The 18289-nt window shown below is 41.7% G+C and overlaps 2 protein-coding genes across 4 annotated transcripts; one reads left to right on the plus strand and one right to left on the minus strand.

The window, feature by feature from the left end:
• The first annotated feature begins 118 nt into the window (after window positions 1-118).
• Window positions 119-7686, plus strand: LOC143007364 (kynurenine--oxoglutarate transaminase 1-like). The gene is made up of 25 exons (XM_076158671.1): window positions 119-389; window positions 803-950; window positions 1108-1257; window positions 1757-1843; window positions 1919-2044; window positions 2175-2295; window positions 2384-2460; window positions 2545-2634; window positions 2870-3056; window positions 3152-3228; window positions 3331-3417; window positions 3557-3612; window positions 4091-4148; window positions 4359-4412; window positions 4526-4562; window positions 5661-5777; window positions 5865-6024; window positions 6111-6200; window positions 6301-6350; window positions 6448-6578; window positions 6662-6734; window positions 6832-6930; window positions 7025-7127; window positions 7224-7371; window positions 7504-7686. Exons 1-25 carry the CDS (start codon window positions 337-339, stop codon window positions 7591-7593), a joined length of 2469 nt encoding a protein of 822 aa, XP_076014786.1. The 5' UTR covers window positions 119-336; the 3' UTR covers window positions 7594-7686.
• Window positions 7687-8324: 638 nt separating this feature from the next.
• st6galnac6 (ST6 (alpha-N-acetyl-neuraminyl-2,3-beta-galactosyl-1,3)-N-acetylgalactosaminide alpha-2,6-sialyltransferase 6) lies at window positions 8325-12152 on the minus strand. 3 transcript variants are annotated; one of them, XM_076158698.1, is made up of 6 exons: window positions 11889-12152; window positions 11446-11509; window positions 10669-10869; window positions 9811-10223; window positions 9596-9703; window positions 8325-9496 (listed from the first exon to the last, which is right to left on the minus strand). In XM_076158698.1, the coding sequence occupies exons 2-6, from the start codon at window positions 11467-11469 to the stop codon at window positions 9313-9315; spliced, it is 930 nt and encodes a 309-aa protein (XP_076014813.1). In that variant the 5' UTR covers window positions 11470-11509; window positions 11889-12152; the 3' UTR covers window positions 8325-9312. The 3 variants fall into 3 exon arrangements, with proteins under 3 accessions (XP_076014813.1, XP_076014811.1, XP_076014812.1); XM_076158696.1 differs by having other exon boundaries at window positions 8325-9499; XM_076158697.1 differs by having other exon boundaries at window positions 8325-9499; window positions 11446-11512.
• Between the last annotated feature and the right edge of the window lie 6137 nt (window positions 12153-18289).

Raw genomic sequence — 18289 nt, forward strand, 5'->3', positions numbered from 1 at the left:
GTGGAGACAGCCGTCAATCTTCTACCTTCGACGTCGATTGACTGGCTTGTGTGCAGCCTACCGCTGATACGAACAACAACAGAAGAACAAGCTTGACTGGCTTGAAGCGAAGGTACAAACCAAAACCAAAACTAAAAACCTGTCTTTAAACAAAGCTATTTGCTTTTATGTTTAGCGAGATGTAACTGCTACTTTCAAAGTTTGACAGCAATGAGTCACTTGTAATCGGGCAGAGATCTATTGCAAGGTTTGATCCGAAGGTGAGTGTATGTTGAACTGAAAGTTTGCTTATAGGAACGAGGCGAACCTGAACGCATCGTTTCATATCAGATCGGCATGGCACGAAGACTTAATGCCCGCAGAACAGAAGGCGTCGACAAAAACGTTTGGTAAGTAAAAATAGAAGGTCTGATAGACTGACAGTACATTCAACATGCATAGAGATAGAGAGATAGAAAAACACACCTGCGAAAACGTCACCATGCAAACCCGGCAATCTGAAATGTGTCTTACGTGCCCCTCTTACACACACACATGCTTAACAGAGGGGTCTGCGCAGGGCAGCCATGATACGGCGCCCGTGGAGCAGTGTTGGGGGTTCGGTGCCCTGGTGGCAAACTGGCAACTCTCCAGCTGCCAGTCCACTTTCTTGTACATTATATGATGAATAAAGTATCTATCTACATACATATATATATACATACATACATACATACATACATACATACATACATACATACATACAGTACATACAAATGTATTGATAAACCAGTTTTAGAGTTTGAGGATTTCTTATCAACAGGGTTGAACTCACACAGATTGCTTTGGACTACAAAGTAGTAAATCTTGGACAAGGGTTTCCAGACTTCCCCCCTCCAAAGTACATGCAGGAAGCTTTCTGCAAAGCTGTGAGTGGAGGAACCTCAATGCACCAGTATACCCGAGGTTATGTAAGTAGGCATAAAAGACTCTGACCAGTTTTCTGTGTGGAAGAACAGTAATGAGAGAATGAGAGGGGTTTCCTCAGAAATTCCTGTTAGTTAGTTAGTTAGTTAGTTTAAGGCAACAAGAGTCACCTTGTTTTCTTATTTTGATCTCTTTCTACAGGGTCACCCCCGTCTTGTCAATAATCTGGCTAAATTCTTCAGTAGAGTCGTGGGCCATGAGATTAACCCTTTTAACAACGTCCTCGTCACAGTTGGAGCTTACCAAGCACTCTTTTGCACGATTCAGGCACTGATCGATGAAGGCGATGAGGTAAGAGAATCAAACCAGCTCGGGTCAAGACAAAATAGTTGGCAGAAAGTTGGACCGTGGTGATGATGATGATGATGAAAAGTGTTATGGACTGAAGATTGAGTTGTTTGGATCACATGCCAACTGTCATGCATGGTGGAGGGAATGAGATGGTCCGAGGGAGCTTTGGTGCTGGTAATATTGAAAATGTGTATATGATAAAAATACTCTTAAACAAGGAAGGCTGCTGCAAATGATGCAATACCTGTTTAGGGCAGAAGCAGGCAGCTGATATTCTGTGTGTAATGGCCAGCGTGGTCACAGGATCTCAACATAATCCATAATCAAGCCCTTATGGGAGCAGCTCGGCAGTATATCATTCACAAAATTTCCATCTAGCCGCTTATGGGAGGAGCTTCAGGAAGCATGGGGGGGGGGGGGGGGGGGGGGGGGGGGGTACATTTAGAACTGGAATATGTACAGAGAAGCAACTGTTTTTCATCATTAATTTGTTTTCCAGGTCATAATTATCGAGCCGTTCTTTGACTGCTACCTACCAATGGTGAAGATGGCAAGAGGAAAGGCTGTGTTTGTACCTCTAAGGCCTGTGAGTGCTGCATGCTCTTGCTTTTTATATTAACTTTGTAACCTTTGTTAAACTTTTTTGTTGGGTTCATTTCAGAGAGTTGAGTCCAACAAGGCTCTGACAAGTGGGGACTGGGTTCTTTCTGCCAAGGAACTGGAAAGCAAATTTACTCCAAATACAAAAGCCATTGTTATTAACACTCCCAACAACCCTTTAGGCAAGGTAAGACGTTTATTAGTAATGGGGAAAGGTTGCTCAACCACATTTTATTAGTGTAGAATGCTTTGTATCACGCTGTGTTATTTCATATTAATTGGGTGAAAAAGGTGCATCTACTCTATGTCCATTACAGGTTTATAAGATGGAAGAGCTCCAAATGATTGCTGATCTGTGTATCAAGCATGATGTGCTGTGCATCAGTGACGAGGTGTACGAGTGGCTGACCTATGACGAAGCCAAGCATGTGAAGATCGGTGAGACACAGCCAGAGTTCAGCTGAATGCACAAATCAATGCATGGAGCCGTGGTGTTTACTCCATTTGTTGCGATTGCGATTCACAGCCAGTCTTCCTGGAATGTGGGAAAGAACGATCACTATTGGCAGCGCTGGAAAGACCTTCAGCGCTACTGGCTGGAAGGTAAAAACACACTGCAACCGCCATGTTAAGAACATTCACAGTTTATATGACACATTGTTCATTCTAACTTGTGTGTGTTCTCAGGTTGGCTGGGCAATAAGCAGTGATCACATCACCAAACACCTGCAGACTCTGCATCAGAACACTGTTTATCACTGTGCAACAGCCGCCCAGGTGAACACACAATGCTTTCAAGATCAATAACATCAAGTATTCTGTCTTCTGAAATCTGAATTATCATATAACATTCTATTTTCTGAGGTGTCAGCGTGGGTCTCAATCTTTCATGACTTCCACTCTTATACCGTAAAATGGAAAAGTGATGGATTTGTAACTTTAAAGCTACTTAAGCATTTAAAAAGGGAAATCTGAGCTTTTTGAGCTATGGGTTGATTCCTGTGTGCAACAGGAGGCAGTGGCTTGTGGATTCGAGAGAGAATATGAGCTGTTCGGAACTCCAGAGAGCTACTTCCAGCAGCTCCCTGAGATGCTGTACCCTAAGAGAAAGAAGCTGGCTCAGTGTCTGGAGGCTGTGGGTTTGCATCCCATCATGCCAGAAGGGGGCTATTTCATGATGGCAGATATCTCCTCTGTTGGTGGGTGTCACTCATACGGATCGCTGTGTTGGAATAAGACTTCCTTCATCCTCAAATGTCTTATATCAGAGCGTTTCAAAACTATCTCTTCACAGATGTTGACTTCAATGATCCGAGCACTGAGGGCGAAAGCTATGACTTTAGATTTATGAAGTGGCTCGCTAAAGAGAAGGTAAACAAATTCATGCTGCTGTTTAAATGAGAGATCGAGCACAAAAAAACATTTTTGATTTTTCTTTAATTGTTTCTGTCATGTGTGACTTGTTTTCCCCAGGGTTTAGCAACCATCCCAGTCTCTGCATTCTACAGTCCAGAGCACAGCAAAGACTTTGACAAATACATCCGATTCTGTTTTGTCAAGGTAAACTCAAGCAAGGAATTATTTATTAATTAAACAATGTCATTTATTCAGGATTTCGCCATCTGTTGTGCACATGCTGTTTCCTGGTGTCGGGCTTGATCAGCCTTTCACACTCACACACGCTCTTTTTCTTTAATAGGAGGACTTGACATTGAATGCAGCAGAGGACATCTTGAGAAAGTGGAGTGGCGGAAAGTGACAAATCAGCAAAAAGACCTGTGCTGTCCTGTGTTCCTCATCCATCCAAATCTCACCAGGCTAAAAACTAATTTTGGATCAGGCGTAATCATGATGTCTATGTGTGATGAAGTCAGATATTTGCTCAACAGCAAATGTGTGCTTTAACATCATCATTCATACGTTGACTGAGAATCCTAGGAATCCTCTCTTACTTTAAACACGTCGGTATTTATAAATGAAATCTTTTTGGAAATAAATTATCTTTAAAATATTAAATGAAAAAATTAAATTAAAATTATCTCAATAAATTATACAGGCCTTCTATACAGGCCAAATTATTGATTTGATTGATTGTTTTGATTGAATAGACTGTCTGTTATTCATGCTCTTCAGATCTACTCCAGTGCCATTCACTCTCAGAATAAAACCATACCAAAAACAAAGATCGACTTAAATTCGTCATTCACCATCTGACAAATAAATTCCCCAACAGTCATAATGCTGCTGGGGTTCCCCCTGCTACAGGCATGAGAATCAACCTTGGCAATCGGGCAGGAAAGGAGTTATAAGTGAAGAAAATAAAATTTAAAGTGACATTGTCTTGACGTCCTAGGGGAATTTTTTTTTTTTTGAAAGATCAGCAAGAACCATACAAACGCAAATTCGATTTATGAACTACAACTCAGAACCTAACAGGCTTTTATTTTGAAATGTGGATGCTGACCTGGAAGTAAATAAAACAAGCGTGTTGGTTCGCGTAGCGTCTGAAAATGTCTGACAGTGCAAGTAAAAGACCCCAAATTGTCTCCTCGCAGGTATTATTTGTCATTGTGTAGTTAAATCGAAATTGGAATGTTTATCATCATTGATATGTATCGGGGTTTTTTTAAATTAAGAAATCACTTTGGGTGTTGGGTGTGTGTTACAGGAGGATAGAGTGGACTGGAAGAAACGGAAGGCAGAAGGTGAGATAAGAGCTGTAACCTTTACTAATAACCTGGATTGTGTTTATTCTATTCCAAAATGTATTCTTCGTACAAAGTAATAAAGTAATGGTGCGTCTTGGCGTTTTATTAGTGGATGTTTGAATACGTACCACACAACACGGAACTGTGACAGTATCGCTAGTTTTTAGTTGAGTTTGGAGATGTAAAATCAGACTAAACGTTGCATTTATCACTCAAATTACAAGTCAAACTTGACGCTTTGTTGGAGGCGAACACGTTGTTTCCCACTTTACTTCCACGGTCACTCGGAACAGCCGACGGTCCTACGTGACGTAATTCCGAATCCTCTCACTAACTAAGTGCTACGCTTAAAAACGTCCCGTTGAGACGTAACAGGGTTTTTGTATGATTAAAATGCTAAATAGTGATATTAATTGACTAATCATGGGGTTATGTGGCTTATGTTAGTCAAAATGTGGCCACCAATGTTCAAGCCCGGTCGCAGATATGACGAACAGACGACACGAATTTACGACATCATCAGCGTCCTGACGGCGTATAATTATACACTTATACATATATAAAAGTGTCATTCATGTTTCTATGCGTTAAAGTTTTGAGCTTTTCTGTTTAGGTTTGTTCGGTTTTAGCTCATTTGCATATTAGGGTTAAATCTAATGATGTTAAGGCAATACGATCAAACACAACATAGAAATATCTACTTCCGTGGGACTTCAGGATGTCCAGCGGGTGGCGGCAAAACGCAGAAGAGCAGTGTAACCTATGAAAAAGGTTGAATTAGTTAATTTGTATCACAATTCATGTGATTAAAATACACACATTGTGCTGCCCCATTTCATGTTATATTGCACAAACATCGTCATTGTTTACAACCATCAAATGGCTCTTTCAGTGTCTTTTGGGGCTGTAACTAGTATCTATCTTGTTGATTTGAGTAGAAAGCATTTTGATCATCGGAACTCCTGAATTAAAAAAAATCCTAAAACGATACATAGTTTTACTTTAGCTACTTAAAATGTAACTCATTGTCCCTCTATTAAACCTCTGACTTTATTTAAAATTCCACAAGTAACTAGCTGCCTTTTACATTAATAGTAAAGGAGGCTAAGAAGCAACAGAAGGAGGCCAAGCTGATCAAAGAGTTGGAAAAGCAGAAAGAGCAAGAAGCAGAAGCTGAGAGAGCACAACTTGAACAAACCCAGAAGAACGAAGGTAACATTGTCATTCCTGAAAAACCTTACTGACCTTACTGTTCCTAACCTGAATGGGATGCTTTAAAGTTGACCTTCTCTCTCTTAGGTCGGCTTTACACAGTGAGTGTGGCCCTGCCAGGTTCTGTCTTGGACAACGCTCAGTCCACTGAACTGCGTACATACCTGGCTGGACAGATCGCCCGTGCCTGTGTTGTGTTCTGCATCGATGAGATCATAGTGTTTGATGAAGAAGGGGAAGATGTCAAGTAAGTTGCATTTTTAAACTCTGGCAGTAAAATCATCAGCAGATACCAAAAGGAATACAAATATGCTTTTTGGTTTTGTCCTGCAGGAGTGTTGAGGGGGAATTTAAAGGTGTTGGGAAGAAAGGACACGCTTGTATTCAGCTCGCCAGAATCCTTCAGTACCTGGAATGTCCTCAGTAAGAAGAGACATTTCACCCCCCAATCGAATAATCGCGATCGGCTTATTTCATCAAATTATGATTGTGTGTCAATTGATGATGCCTGCTTTACCACCAGGTATCTGCGCAAGTGGTTCTTCCCAAAGCATCAAGATTTACAGTATGCAGGTAATTTGAAATAATTAACGCAAAGGCAGAGATTGCATTCTTCTTAATCAAAGCAAAGTAAAGACACATTTACCTTCATTCCCCTTTGTCCCTTTAGGTTTGCTTAATCCTTTAGACAGCCCTCATCACATGAGGATAGACGAGGAATCGGAGTACCGGGAAGGCATCGTCCTCGACCGGCCGTCCAAACAAGGAAAAGGCTCATTAGTCAACTGCGGGATGAGAAAGGTGCATATTGATTCATCTGCCTGATTTTTTTTCGAGAATATAGTCATAATAAAATACTTATCTATGTCTGTTTCTGTTTTTAGGAAGCTCGAATTGATAAACAGCTTCAGTCGGGCCTGAGAGTCACAGTAAAGCTGGATAAGACACAAAGCCAAGGTGATTCTGTCGATTCCTCTGTGACCTGCTTAGTGTTGGTCATGTGTGTCATTGAAGGTGTCACAGTAAGCAAGTGTGTGTCTTCTTCCACTCTCAGATAACAAAGTACATAAAGGAGTAGTAGTGGCTCCCCATGTTCCCAGGACTGAAGGAGGGCTCTACTGGGGTTACAGCGTCCGCCTGGCGTCTTGTCTCAGTAGGTTCATGCTTTAGTAAACACACACACACAGTGTAGCAAGACTTAGCGTGGTGTGTTTCCACCAACCTTTTCTGCTGGTCTGTCGACGCAGGTGCCGTTTTCACTGAAAGTGTTTATAAAGAAGGATACGACCTGACAATCGGCACATCAGAGAAAGGAACCGATCTGGACCAAACCACACTGGCACCTTTCAAGTAGGTTCCTCGACAGTAAGATTAGAGAGGAGATCGGACAAGTCTCATACAAGTATTACACTTTGAATGTCATCTTTGTCTCTTTTGACTTTAAAGGCACCTTCTGGTAGTTTTTGGAGGACTGCAGGGTTTGGAGGCCAGCGTCGATACAGACCAAAACCTGGATGTAACTGACCCCAGTCTCTTATTTGACCTTTACCTCAACACCTGCCCGGGTCAGGGCAGCAGGACCATTCGCACAGAGGTGATGTTACGCTAAGATGATTGATTAGACCATAAGATGATCATTTTATACTTGCTGACCGTCCGTAGATCATTTGGATTTGTTGTGTTCTGGTCTGTTGTTGACATTGTTTCTCATTTCCATCATGCATAGGAGGCCATCTTAATTTCCATGGCGGGTTTGAGAACCAAGATCACCACTGCAATTTCACATGTTTCTAATGGTTCACCACAGAATTTGTGACACAGAAAACTTGCTGCTGCTTGCTGTATTATCCTTATGTTATAAATGTATGGTGATGAGGTGACTGAAGTAAAATGCTTGATTTCCAAGATTCATGCATTTTGTTTTCATTCTGTGTTTCCCAAAGACGCCACAGGCACTGATATGTGTGTGTATATTAATACACATGCACAGGTTTGCACTGACTTGTAATATGTTTTCAAAGCATGGACACATATAGAATACAAGTGGCAGACAGAGCAAAGCAATATGGACAGAAATTGTGTTATACTGTACTTGCAAGTTACATTTTTGATCATAAAGACCCCAGAAACACAATAACATTTATACATTCAATATCAGGTCGACTTTAGGCCTTTACAAACCACAGAACTTCCTGATGTAATCCAAATCTAATTTCATTACATGCCACATGCATTCACTCATTTTGATTCACATCTTTCCAGACAAACAAGTCATGGATCAACTTTTAGCTTTAGCTTTAGTTGCTTTGCCCAATTTATTGATGATAGATTTACTTTCTCTAATGTAACATTTACGTTGGAAAAAGAGCACAACAGCCTATCGGATGAGTCCACATTATCCTGTTCAATGTTACACACGTTAGGCTGATCACATGTAAAGATCAACTACAGTGCCTTCACACTGGATAACCTCTCCTGTTGCAAGGTTGTCTAACATATAGACTGTTTCCGCCTTAATCACACCATTCTGGCCTTGATATATTCAAATTTTACTGTAACCATAATACAACTTAACCATGATTCATTCTCTAGAATAGATTCAGAACCTCGGCTGCATGTCTGGGATGCCACTGAGGTAAAAGGTTTTCGTTCACGAGGCAAGTTTTGTTTCCATATTCTGTTAAGAAAACATAAAATGAGAATAACAAGAAAATCTAATTTAACTATCCCAGTCTATTACGAGAGCTCTGCAGATATGGGGTATATTGATGAGAAGATACAAATAACTCTCAGATGTTTGCACATGCCCTGTATAGTACAATAGTAACTGACAATGCCAATGAAATTGTGTCAAGTTTCCAATTATCATTATCAAGAAAATTTTGTATATGTAAAGTGCTTTAAAATGTGTGAAACACGCTTAAATTGAAAGAATCCATGTGTTTCATCCTCATGATCACGTGATTGACACTGCAAAACCTAAACCATCTGTTCACATATTGCATTTGTGAGGTTCTATTGAAGTTGGAGTTCGTGCTCTGCTGGATGGGAATCAAACTATAACGTGTATTCTCTTGTACATGTTGTACAGACGTGTTTATCTGTAGTTGAGATGATGCGTATCTTGTTTGCCACTAAGTCATATCTAATTAAATATGCCTGTTGATATAATCTCCCTCAACACGGGAATCATGCAATTTTAGGACATATTAACAAAAAACATTACAAACATGTAAAAATACATCGTAAATTTCATATTTGTCTATTTACAAAGACAACAGATATACTGTCACATTTTGATGCGGAATACTTGAGGAGCATTTCAGGAACCTCGTAAAATTGAGATTGAGAAAACATTCAGAGATCTCTTTGCAAATGCTTCTTTCTCTACTGATCCTATCTCACACACCTGGCTGCCATTCACAAAAGCTCCAACATATCAAAACATGTGTTGACCTGTTTGAGGAGGATCAGTCAAATAAAATCCAGTCCACACCATTTCTACAGGTTTAAGAAATCGGTGGTCAAAGTCTTTTCACCACTTTGGATGGGTGTAGGTGATATTGTACAGTTTTGCCCAGCGTGCAAACACCTGTTTCTCAGTAATGAAGCGATGGTGGTTTCCTCTTCGTCCACTTTCATTCTGAATATATGTTAAGCATTCATCGGACCCCCTGGGCTTATAGTAGTGATAGGGCATCTTCTTGGACCCAGATTTACTTCTAGGGAAAAGAAAAGTATTGATGTTATAATCTTAACAATCACTGACTTCAAAATAGTTGTACTGAGTGAGATCAAGCTATTGTTGCTATACCCACCCACAATGATTGGGTGGAACCATCCCGTATACTTTGATGTTATCGCACATTTCAATGGCTATGACCATAGTGAACCAGCCTGTGCTCAGCCACGACTGTGATTTTTGTCTGTGGAAAAAGGAAGGGGACAAGTCCATTAGCATATGGAGCATATTAACATATTGAGTTAATTCCTATCAGAAATAAAATCACCAAACAAAACACTTAATACCTACCTATCTCGTCCTGTCTCCTTCTGAAACAAGCTGTCAAATTTCTTCATCTTGGACGGTGTGATTGTGAAACATGACAGGTTATTGTAGGTCATGCTGACTTTCTGGATTATTCTGTACAAGGTCCCTTTGGCATCCTTCCCGATTTTGTTAGGGGGTCCCCAGAAAATGATGATAGGATTGCTGCCTGTGCCTTTGAGGTACTCCTTCGGCCTCCGGGTCACCCTGAACACACTGGAGTGGGCTACCACCCTAACAGTGGTGCGGTTCCCTACGTCGGCTTCATATCCAGAGGTGGGGGCATCGTTCATTCGAATAACACATTCTGCACTGTTGATTTCTTCTCCCGCTCGGCTGCCCAGAACATGGCTGGAGCTCGTCACTAGTGCACAGTAATGACAGTGCAAGTTCATATTCTGGAGAGAAAAGAGCATGAGATTTAAAGGTGGGGGTTTACAAGAAATGCCCAGTACACACAAATGTACGTAAAATATGCATAATAGTTATATGTAAATGGAAATAGAAATACAAAAGAAAGGCTTTTTGAAAAAGGAAGTTCAAGAGGCAGGATAGGAGCTGCAAGAGACAATACTTCTGTGTACATAAAGTCATCAGCCTACATCACAAATGAGGCCTGGGAGTTTCCCCGTTGTACACAGGTGATGGAAGATTAAACTCTCTTGAATTGCAGTGAGCAAGCACTGAACTCAGGAGTATTAGATCTTTGTCGGTTCCATCCCTTTGTCTGAAATGTACTGGAGGATACTGTGCATACAACACATTTGAACAACAGGAAAAAATGGTGGTAGTAACATTCTCAGCGTGTGTGGATTTCAGCTATTCTTGTTCTACTTAATGCACCTTCTTGTTTCGGACTGGCACATAACCCTCTTTCCCGGCCCATGTCTTCAGGTCTGTGACCTTTAAAGCGTGACGGTGTGCTGCAACACGGAAGGACGTGTAGACGGCATCGTTCCCGGTGTTGGAGCTGTACAAGATGAGGAGGGTCGTCAAGAGGAAGACAGCACCAAATATCACCATCCTTTGGTTCTGCTGTCCCTGCTGTGTAAATAACAGTAAAGGAGGTCAGAAATGTAATGTCACTAAGTGCATTTACTTCATTTACATATTGTACTACTGGTAACACTAACTAATTTGGGTATTTCCAACATGAGTCACATTGTACGTCTACTCCATTATTGGATGTACTTCAATACACTACATGTACTGTATTTATCCAATAGGCAAATTATGACTTAACATTCAGCATTGTCCTTTTGGATATTGCCTGATTGATTAATTTTTTTTTAACCCCGCGGGAGAACAGGGTGCATTTTTGGTGAATTACTACTTATCTCAATTTTGGCTGTTTTTTTGCCAGGATTTTTATTATTTCACAAACGTTCTAGGCAAGTACAATGCCAAATGAAAAGGGCATCTGCATTTTATTCATTTGTTACTACTAAACATGTTTTTAAGAGGTTTGAAAGCAGTGTTTTACTTGTGTACCATTTTCAACATTCTGTTATTACTACTTTAAAGTAAGGATTTAAAGGAAGAAAGAAAGAAATACTATCAGCCATGATGATAGTGCGACGGTCTACTCGCCACACCCCTGGTATGTTTGGCTCGTCTTACCTTATCAACAAGCCTGAGCCCCATCCTGTCTGATCAGGCCGCCTGTGTCTGCCTGTCATCATACCTGCTAACACACAAGACACACTTCAAACACAATACATGGCACATATAAGATTGTGAAATAATGCATAACATAAAATTGTGCATTATCGCGTCGGTTGATTAAGCAGTAAAGCTGAACTGTTTAGTGCGGCACACCATTCATACTGAATTAACGCATATGCATATTATGACTCGGATCGGAACCGTGATATATTTACCTTCAAACATAAGAGTCAAGCTTTGATAATGTTTTATTATTGCAGAAAACCATCTTACGCAGCATCTTCGTTGGCTTGTTTACGTACATTAATTGGGCGTTTTATCTCTAAAAGCCCCGATATTTCACCTCCTGCGATGAATACAATATCTACAAAATGCATAGCAGCATTAATCCGCCCTACCGTTTCATTGCCTTAGTCGTGCTGTTGTCTGATTCTCTCTTCGTTATTGTCTTCCATCTTCCTGCACCACTCTCTGACGTCACTGGCACGCTTGACACTGCAGCACGATTACGTTTTTCTATGGGGAAAGTTTTGTGGTTGGTGGATGGCAGGCTGAGATTTTGGTCTCTAATCCAGACCGAACAGCGTTTTCAGCTGTTCTACGTGAAGGTGATAGAGAGAGAGAGCGCAAGAGAGAGCGAGAAAGACGAGAGAGCGAGGGAGAGCGAGAGAGAGAGAAGGGGGTGGGGACGGGCTAGAGAGACGTTTCCTTTTTGGATGATGACATCATGGATAAATACTTGATTGACCTCAGGTAAATCTGATGATGAATCCATGAGTTCATGATGAAGTATCACTTAAAGCATAAATATATACATAAATACATATAGTCGCCCTCAGACTTCATTGAAGAACAGACATGGAGCCAATCACCGATATCACCGTCTATCCATATGGATTGAAGAGTTTTCTGGAGTGTATAGCTAGAGCAGCACTCTTAGAAGTGCCAAACAATTTCCGCACATTTCTAAAGGATTATATGGATGAATTGTTTGAGTTTGGGGAACTTCATGAAGAGTATACAGATTGCAAGGATCTATTTTTTCGATTCGAAGAGGAATGGGGTAAATATTTTATTGTGTTATTCTATTTTGTTTTTTTGTCAATATGTGTATGAGTTCATAGGGTGTAGGTAGGTAATAGGATGCATCATCCTCGGCTGGTCTTTGTTAATCAGCTTGATTTAATGTAATAAGAATAATAAACACTATTTGTGTAGCACCTTTCTTAACAATGTTACAAGACTCTTGTACACAAAGTGAAATAAAAGTTAAAAAAGCAATAAGCGTAAGTATGAGAATGAAAAAACACATTTTTATACAGATCGGTTTAAAAAAAATATTAAAGTTACAGAGTTACCTAACCTAAGGTCCTCTGACAGGCAGTTCAAAGGTCTAGGGGCATTGATGGCAAAAACCCTGTCACCCTTGGTAACACCTAGATTGGGCACAACCAGTAGTAGCAATATCAAAGGACCACAGGTCCCTGGCACAAATGGGATTAGGACAGCAGCGAGGAAGCCAGGTGCATGATTGAACCACTCTCTTTACTTCAGCACCAACACAAAATCAAACAAAACACCCAGTTTTTTGCAAGCGATTTCATTAGCTGACACAGAGACAAAACCTTGGAAGTAAGCGGGCCGACCAGAATCTCAAATTTATCTGCATTTTGTTGAAGGAAGTTCTGGGACATCCTAGACTATAATGGCCTGGCGAGCCTTAAGAGAGGCTAGACAACTGAAGTTGGAGGTTTTAAGTACAACGTAAAGCTGTGTGACATCTGCATAACACTGGAATTGGATGTTATTCTTATGAATGTCATGAGGAGGAGCATACAAATTGAACATATTTAAGGGCCAAGGATTGACATTTGCGGAACACCAAAAGTGAGCTTGGATGTTAAAATTGTCCATCATCAATGTTAAGATGCTGCTCAGAAGGACACGGATAAGAACTGGCTACAAAAGCCTCACAAAAAGCCCTAGAAGACCATTAAAAACACTGGATCTCATAGGAACAGAGGACTTGAATGGGGCAGAGCATTAAAAAACGCTGCTCTGTGGTCTGACACAAACATCAATCAATTCCAAGTTATGGAGAGCTACACCCAGTGAACACATATGCAAGGGATAAACTGATAAAGTGCAATACTGTCCGGGTGTTTCTTACATTAATGTTTAATACTGATTGTTTTATTTACAAAAATATGTCTGATAACATTTTTCTTTTCTTTTTTCCTAGAGGTCAAGTTTGTAAAAGAATCACTTAAACTACCATTTCAACAATTGAAAGAGGCCACTCACAATTTTTTAATCAATAGATCTCCTACTGCCTCTACAACGGTACCACCGTCCAGTGATCCTTCTGCTGCAGGGTCAGCATTTCAAACAGCTTTCTCCCCTTACACTGAATCTTGTCAGCAGGACAAACTCACAGTGTGCTTGTCAGTTTCAAGTAGACAGTACACTGGCACAAACGTAAAACAACCTCCTCCTCCAGTTGCTCCTCCTGCTTCAGAGTTATCAGCTGTTATTCCAACTCCTTTTCCATCGTGTTCAGATGATAAATCCCCTACTGCCAGTGCTGACTATATGCCCTCAGTGTCTTCCACTAGTGGCAAAACAGGGCAAGGACACAGAATTAAGTCCATGGTTTTGAGCAGTCAGGACACAGGCACAAAACGAAAACCATTTCTTCCTCCTCTTGCAGAATCAGAGTCACCATCTCCAATGGCTTTTTCCCCTAGCGTTTCCCCTTTCATTGAGCCCTGTCAGCAGGAATCAGAATCAGATGCTTTACCACCTTCTTTTCCATCAAGATCAGATGATGGATCCCCTATAACCCCAGCACGAATTCCATCTCCAAAAGAAATGGAGGCAACTGTCTGCCAGCTGGCTTCAGATGTGTCTGGTGATGAGACGGAAGGGAGGAAAACAAAGACACATTACAGGAGAAGTTCTATCATCTCTCCAACATCACCACCACAATTTGAATCATCAAGTCCAGCGTCAACTGGCAGTAATGACAATATGTCCACAGTGTCTTCCAATGGTGAGAAAACAAAGGAAAGACGCACAATTAAGTCCAGGCTTTCAAGTAGCAAGGACATAGATATAAAACCCTTTCCTCCTACTGCTCCTACAGAGTCAGAGTCACCATATCAACCGGGATTTCCCCATTCTAGTGTTTCCTCTTTCATTGAACCCTGTCAGCAGAACAAAACTGATGAGGAATCAGAATCAGATGTTTTGCCTCCTCATTTTCCATCACGTTCAGATGATGCATGTCCAATGACTTCAGCACTAGATTCATCTCCAAAAGAGATGATGGCAACTGTCTGCAAGCTGGCTTCAGAGGTATCTGGTGATGAGAAGGAAGTGAGAAAAACAGAGACACATGACAGGAGAAGTTCTTTCATCTCTTCAACATCACCACCACAACCCGCATTAGTAAGTCCAGCATTGACTTCCAGTGCTGACAATATATCCTCAGAGTCTTCCAGTGGTGGGAAAAAAGGGAAAGGACGCAAAATGAAGTCCAGAGTTTCAACTAGTCAGGACACAGGCACAAAACGAAAACCATATCCTCCACATCTTGCTCCTACGACTACAGAGTCTGAATCATCATCTCCAACATGTTTCTCCCCGACAAGTTTTTCCTCTTCAACTGTGCCCTGTCAGCAAAACAAAACTGATGAAGAATCGGATGTTTTTCCACCTCGTTTTCTACCACATTCAGATGATGGATCCCGTATGACCACAGCACGTGCTCCATTATCAAAAGAGATGAAGGCTTCTGGTGATAAGAAAGTGAAGAAAACAGAGACACATTACAGGAAACGTACCATCATCCCTCAAACATTACCAAAACGACCTGTATCAGCAAGCACATCAACTGCAAAATCTGACAAAATGCCCTCACTGTCATCCAGTGGTGGAAAAACAGGGACAGAATGGCGAAATAAGCCCAGGTATTTAAGTAGTCAGGACACACACATAAAACGCAAACCATTTTCTCCTATTGCTCCTTCTTCTGCAGAGGCGAAACCCTCTACGAGCGTCTCCTCTTTCATTGATCCCCGTCAGCAGAACAAAACTGACGAGGAATCAAAAAATGAGGCACGAGTTCCAACTCAAACTTCAGACAAAATGTCCACAGTGTCTTCCAGTAGTGTGAAAATAGTCAAAGGACGTAGAATTTACTATAGGGTTCCAAGTAGTAAGACCACAGAGACAAAACAGAAACCATCCCCTCCTACTGTTGCTCCTCCTGCAGCAGAGTCAGAGTCATCATCTCCACCGGGAGTTTCCCCCACAAGTATTTCCTCTTCCATTGAACCCTGTCAGCAGAACAAAATTGATGAGAAATTGGATGTTTTGCCACCTTGTTTTTCATCACGCTCATCAGATGATGGATCCCCTATAACACCAGCACAAATTCCATCTTCAAAAGAGATGGAGGCTACTGTCAGCAAGTTGGCTTCAGACCCTTCTGGTGATGAGAAGGAAGTGAGGAAAACAGAGACACGTGACAGGAGGAGCTCTATCATTTCTCCAACATCACCAACACAGCCTGCATCACCAAGTCCAGCATCAATTGCGAGTACTGATGATATGTCCTTAGTATCTTCCAGTGGTGTGAAAACAGAGGAAAGACACAAAATTATGTCCAGGGTTTTAAGTAGTCACATCGCAGGCACAAAACAAAAACCATCTCCTCCTCATGTTGCTTCTTCTGCAATAGAATGCGAGTCACCATCTACATCGGGTTTTTCCCCTACTAGTATTTCCTCTATCATTGAGCCCCATAAGCCAAACAAAACCGTCGAGGGATCAGAATCAGAATCAGATACCTTGCCACCTCATTTGACATCATGTTTAGATGATGGATACCCTATGACCCCAGCACAGGTTCCATCTCCAAAAGAGAGGGAGGCTTCAGAGGTTTCTGGTGATGAGAGGGAAGTGAGGAAAACAGCGACACATAACAAGATATGTCCTATCATCTCTCCATCAACACAACCTGCATCACCACAACCAACATCAACAACTGTAAGTGCAGACAATATGTCCTCAGAGTCTTCCAGTAGTGAGGAAAGACGCAGAATTAAGTCTAGGGTTTCCAGTAGTCAGGACACAGGCACAACACAAAAAACATCTCCTCCTCCCATTACTCCCTCTTCTGTAGAGTCAGAGTCATTATCTCCACTGGGTGTTTTACCCTCTAGTATCACCCGTTTCATTGAGCACTGTCAGCAAAACAACCCCGATGAGGAATCATATGTTTTGCCACCTCGATTTCCATCACATCCAGCTGATGAATCCTCTATGAGATGGGCACAAGTTTCATCTCCAAAAGAGATGGAGGCCACTGTCTGCAAGCTGGCTTCAGAGATTGGCGGCGAAGAGAAGGAAGTCTCATCATCGCCACAATCAGCATCAACTGCCAGTGCTGACAATATGTCCTCACTGTCTTCCAGCGGTGAGGAAAGACATATAATTATGTCCAGTGTTTCAAGAGATCAGGACACAGGTTCAACACAAAAAACATCTTCCCGTCCTGCAAAGCCAGAGTCACGATCTCCACCGGGGTTTCTTCCTGCTAGTGTTCCCCATTACATTGAACCACACAAGCAGAACAAAACTGATGAGGAATCAGAATCAGATGCTTTGCCACCTCGTTTTCCATCAACTTCAGATGATCAATCCCCTATGACACCAACACAAGTTTCATCTCCAAAAGAGATGGAGGCAACTGTCTGCAAGCTGGCTTCAGAGGTTAGTGGTGATGAGAAGGAATTGAGGAAAACTAAAGAGACACGTGCCAGGAGACGTTCTATCATCTCTCCAATGCCATCACAACAACCTGCATCAGCAAGTCCAGCATCAACTGTAAGTGCTGACAATATGTCCTCACTGTCTTCCAGTGGTGAGGAAAGACACTTAATCATGTCCAGGGTTTTAAGTAGCCAGGACACAGGCACAACACAAAAAACATCTCCCCCTCCTGCTGCAGAGTCAGAGTCACAATCTCCTTCAGGATTTTCCCCTACCAGTGTTTCCTTTTCCATTGAGCCCTGTCAGCCGGACAAAACCGAGGAGGAATCAGAATCAGATGCTTTGCCACCTCATTTTCCATCACGTTCAGATGATGGATCCCTTGTGACTCCAGAACAGTTGTCATCTCTAAAAGAGATGGAGGCCACTGTCAGCAAGCTGGCTTCAGAGGTTAGTGGCAATGAGAAGGAAGTGAGGAAAACAGAGACACATGACAGAAGAAGTTCTATCTTTCCAACGTTATCAACACAACCTGCATCACCACGTCCAACATCAACAACTGCAAGTGCTGACAACACGTCCTTAGACTCTTCAAGTGGTGAGGAAAGACACAGAATAAAGGCAAGGGTTTCAAGTAGTCAGGACACAGGCACAACAACAACACCATTTCCCATTGCTCCTACTGCAGAGTCAGAGTCATCATCTCCACTGGCTTTTCCCCCTACTGAGGTTTCCTCTTTTATTGAGCCCTGTCAGCAGAAAAAATATGACGAGGAATCAGAATCGCATGCTTTCCCACCTTGTTTTCCGTCACATCCAACTGATGGATCCCCTATGTCCCCAGCAGAAGTTCCATCTCCAAAAGAAATAGAGGCCACTGTCTGCAAGATGGCTTCAGAGGTTAGCAGCGATGAGAAGGAAGTGAGGAAAAAAGAGACACATGATAGTAGACGTTCTACCATCTGTTCAACGTCATCGCCACAATCTGCATCAGCAAGTCAAGTATCAACTGCCAGTGCTG

This window comes from Genypterus blacodes, unplaced genomic scaffold, assembly GCF_046128005.1.
Source record: "Genypterus blacodes isolate CSIRO-AG114 ecotype Tasmania unplaced genomic scaffold, CSIRO-AGI_Gbla_v1 ptg000085l_1, whole genome shotgun sequence".
NCBI lineage: Eukaryota > Metazoa > Chordata > Actinopteri > Ophidiiformes > Ophidiidae > Genypterus > Genypterus blacodes.

What these genes read in the sequence shown, in the direction of transcription:
- LOC143007364 (XM_076158671.1), top strand. Translation starts at nt 337, where the DNA reads ATGGCACGAAGACTTAATGCCCGCAGAACAGAAGGCGTCGACAAAAAC. An exon ending in TGTTTGTACCTCTAAGGCCT is followed by an intron (nt 1,844 to 1,918) that starts GTGAGTGCTGCA and finishes GGTTCATTTCAG; the next exon opens with AGAGTTGAGTCCAACAAGGC. An exon ending in ACAAACCCAGAAGAACGAAG is followed by an intron (nt 5,778 to 5,864) that starts GTAACATTGTCA and finishes TCTCTCTCTTAG; the next exon opens with GTCGGCTTTACACAGTGAGT.
- st6galnac6 (XM_076158696.1), bottom strand. Translation starts at nt 11,469, where the DNA reads ATGGGGCTCAGGCTTGTTGATAAG. An exon ending in GGCTCAGGCTTGTTGATAAG is followed by an intron (nt 10,870 to 11,445) that starts GTAAGACGAGCC and finishes TTATTTACACAG; the next exon opens with CAGGGACAGCAGAACCAAAG. An exon ending in TGCCAGTCCGAAACAAGAAG is followed by an intron (nt 10,224 to 10,668) that starts GTGCATTAAGTA and finishes TTTTCTCTCCAG; the next exon opens with AATATGAACTTGCACTGTCA.